The sequence below is a fragment of the Anopheles coluzzii genome, chromosome 2 (genome assembly GCF_943734685.1).
Source record: "Anopheles coluzzii chromosome 2, AcolN3, whole genome shotgun sequence".
NCBI classification, from domain to species: Eukaryota; Metazoa; Arthropoda; class Insecta; order Diptera; family Culicidae; genus Anopheles; species Anopheles coluzzii.
Genome location: NC_064670.1, coordinates 16,134,364 through 16,137,621, shown reverse-complemented (window position 1 = coordinate 16,137,621; position 3,258 = coordinate 16,134,364). Strand labels below are relative to the sequence as shown.

General features: G+C 50.8%; 1 protein-coding gene across 1 annotated transcript; it reads right to left on the bottom strand.

The window, feature by feature from the left end:
- Positions 1 to 521: 521 nt before the first annotated feature.
- LOC120951092 (protein RCC2 homolog) lies at positions 522 to 3,067 on the bottom strand. The gene is made up of 6 exons (XM_040369617.2): positions 2,502 to 3,067; positions 2,238 to 2,313; positions 1,655 to 2,157; positions 1,482 to 1,576; positions 1,139 to 1,403; positions 522 to 1,039 (listed from the first exon to the last, which is right to left on the bottom strand). The coding sequence occupies exons 1-6, from the start codon at positions 2,814 to 2,816 to the stop codon at positions 869 to 871; spliced, it is 1,425 nt and encodes a 474-aa protein (XP_040225551.1). The 5' UTR covers positions 2,817 to 3,067; the 3' UTR covers positions 522 to 868.
- Positions 3,068 to 3,258: the final 191 nt, after the last annotated feature.

Genomic DNA, 3,258 nt, shown 5'->3' with positions numbered 1-3,258 from the left:
GGGTGTTCCAGGGGTTTTCATAGTTGTGGGACATTTCATTGACTCTTTCTGATAGGAAATGAACTTCATGTGGATGAAAATTGCACTCTATGGCTTCTTGAAAATTCCTATTGGATTTGTCCAATTAGGGTGCTATAGAGTTCAATTCCCATTACATTACACGTAGGAAAGAGTCAATAAAGTGTTTTACGGCTATGCGAACTCTTGGAAAACCCCTTTAAATGCAGCGTGTACCATCATTACATGAACATGTCGCGTCTATTTCCACCAGGTTTAAGCATGGTTCAACAAAATCGATCTAATTGTTTTACAAACACAAAATAAGATTGTACATATCGATACAAACACAGATACAATTTAAAACAAATATCAAACGATCGTAATCACTATTCAGGACTATACTACTATGCTACAAGTTTTGTCAACAGCTACTCTAAAAGCTAAAAGTCTTTTCTCCTCCAACAAGGGGGTGAGACACAGTTCTTTCAATTATTCGTTTCACTGTTCAATGCGCTCGATGCTTTTGGTGGAAATACATGCTTTTCCTGGGTCGGTCACACGGAGCGGTCCCGACCGGAAAAGCTAAATGCACGTTTAATTTCCAAAAATATTACATATACGTTACGATGGAGTGATTGATGGAAAACTAATACTAGTAAAAGTAATTGAGAAGGGTTCTCTCGGTTCAGCTGGTTGGCTCAAAGCGGCAACGCGCAAAGAGCGCCAAAAGGAGGGAAGAAGAAGAATAGTGCGGTGCTGGTGGGCTGGTGAACACACAACCCATCGCTTCGCTCTTCATTCTTCTGCCGGCAGTCTCAAGACGGATAGTAGTGTGGTGGTGGTGTGCCCCCTTTGCCTCCCGACGCAACTAGACGACAAACTCGGGCAGGTTGTCGTACTTCTCCTTCGTCTTCTCGTGCTCCGTGTTAACCAGCAGCATCGAGTGCGAGTAGCCAAGCGCAACCATCGGGATTTTCATGCCTTCCATGCGCGTTACCTCCTTCGGCGTGGAGGACGACTTTTGCAAATCGCCCAACCCCTGCAGAACGTGCAAAGAAAAAAAAAATAATAAAAATATAAATTCATGTGTTAGTTGAGTTAGCGCATCCATCATGAAAGCAGGCACACTCCCCCTTACCAGTTCGCCGTACGTCGGTGAAGCACCCCAGGCAATCAACGAATCGTCGGCCGAGATCACGATCGATGTGTAGCCCGTGCCGATGCTGGTAATGTTCCAGCCCGCTAGATCCTGCACCGGCTTCGGGTACATGTTGGCCTCGCCCGTTTTCTTGTTCTGCCCGAACAGGTACAGCGAGCCGATGTCGGATATTGCCAGGCTGTACGATGAGCCACAAAACACGCGCATCACCTTGCGGTTCTGTGTGTCGAAGAATTTGATCAATCTGCAATGGGCGGCAACGGCAAAGCGTTTGCAAGCGATTAGTTGATGCTATCGATCGACACGGTTTAATCCAACTTACCTCGGCACCATCTCGTCCTTCTGCTCGGCATGCCCCAAACGCCCGATGCCTCCGAAGCCCCAGCTGTACGCTCGGTTCTTCGAGTCGATTGCAACCTAGTGAAAATAATAAAAAAAAGAATATCTTTTCTAGCATACGCGATTGAAAGGAACTGTGTGTCAAAAACGCCCTACCGTATGGTTGTTGCCGCAGGCAAAGTCGATAATGTTAACGTTTTCGATCGGCAGCACGTGGCCCTCCTTGTTCTTCTCCATGTACACCAGCACCTTGCGCGGTTGCGTTTCGAAGTGGAACGACATCTTGGTCGAGTTGACGAAGTACCGCCCGTCCGTGTTGTGGCCGAGCTGTCCGTACTCGGGCAGCCCGAACGTGTGCAAGTTTCCCTTGATGTCGAGTATGACGGAAAACTCGGCACCGCAGCCGACCTTAATGATCGGCGGCCCGTTGTAGCTGATCCGGGTGGGCGAGGTGATCGTGGGCAGCTTGTTGCCGACGCCGCACTGGCCGCTCTTGTTGTCGCCGCACGCGTACACCGTGCCGGTGTCGGTGAGGAAGAGCGTATGGTTCCGACCGCACGCCGCCTGTATGACGTTGAAGTCGGCCAAGTCGGCCACCTGCGTCGGCTTCTCGCACGTCACCGTATCGCCGTGGCCCAGCTGGCTCAGCTGATTGCGTCCTGCGGAAAGGGGGTTGTGCAAACAAAAGTGGCCAGTCAGCACAGGCAGCAGAACAGAACGCGGCAACAAAATGTCTTACCGAATGTAAAAGCTTTCCAGTTTTCATCAATTAAAACCGAGTGCGCGGCAGAACAGAAGCTTGCCATCGAACGGTACTACGAATGGGGTGGGAAAAGAAACATGAGATGTTATAAGGGGGAGAAACATGGCCACGCACACACACACATACACGCGCGCACACAAATATTCACACGCACCACTGAACCAATTGCGGCAAAGGATGCACACAAAGGGCCAAATGTTTCGAAATGGCAGAAAACAGATAAACACAAAAGAAACCCACCGTTTCGCCGGTGAACCGATGGAAGGTGAACAGATTCGGCCGAATCTTTGTGACACCCTTCGAGTCCCGCTTGCCGGTCATTTCCCAGGACACCATGCCAGCGATGAGCAGCTTGCCGGGGCCCTTGTCGTACACGGCCAGCAGCTCCTCCGGCAGCTTCTCCATCGGTCGCAGCTCCTCGACCACCACCTCGCGGGTCGACGGTTCGCCCGCCCGCGGATACTCGTCGCTCAGGTCAGAGTCATAGTTGGACTCCGAGTTTTTACGCTTCTTCACCGCCTTCTTCGTACCGTCCGGCTTTCGCTTGGAGGACATTTTACGCACAGAAAGACGCACAACACGCAGGCAACGCACACGCACGAACGGCCAAGCGCAGCAGGAAGGATTTATCACAAACCCGTACGGGGGGCAGACGGAATGGACAGAGTACAATGGGGGGGGGAGGACAAAGGCGACGTTTGCAAGACGGCGAACCCGGAGCGCGAACCGAACGGGACAAACAAGCGAGAATTCAGACGACGCTGTTTTTTTTTGGCTTTTTCCAAACCGCCAAGCCAGTGCTGCCAGAGCGGTCAATGAAACCAGTGCTGCCAGTAGTTACAGTGTTTGCCAGTGTTTGACAGGAGCACGGACGCACAGTACCGCGACGTGAATATTGCATACATTTAGGCGCACAGTGTGACCGTTTGTTTAATTTGCGGCTTATTTCATCAAAATTAAAACTAACTCAAGCCACTGACTTGCTCTCTAGGCGTTG

Coding starts and splice junctions, on each gene's coding strand:
- LOC120951092 (XM_040369617.2), bottom strand. CDS start 2,816: ATGTCCTCCAAGCGAAAGCCGGACGGTACGAAGAAGGCGGTGAAGAAG. Junction 1,404..1,481: donor AAGGACGAGATGGTGCCGAG/GTAAGTTGGATT, acceptor CGCCCATTGCAG/ATTGATCAAATTCTTCGACA. Junction 1,040..1,138: donor CACCGACGTACGGCGAACTG/GTAAGGGGGAGT, acceptor CACGTTCTGCAG/GGGTTGGGCGATTTGCAAAA.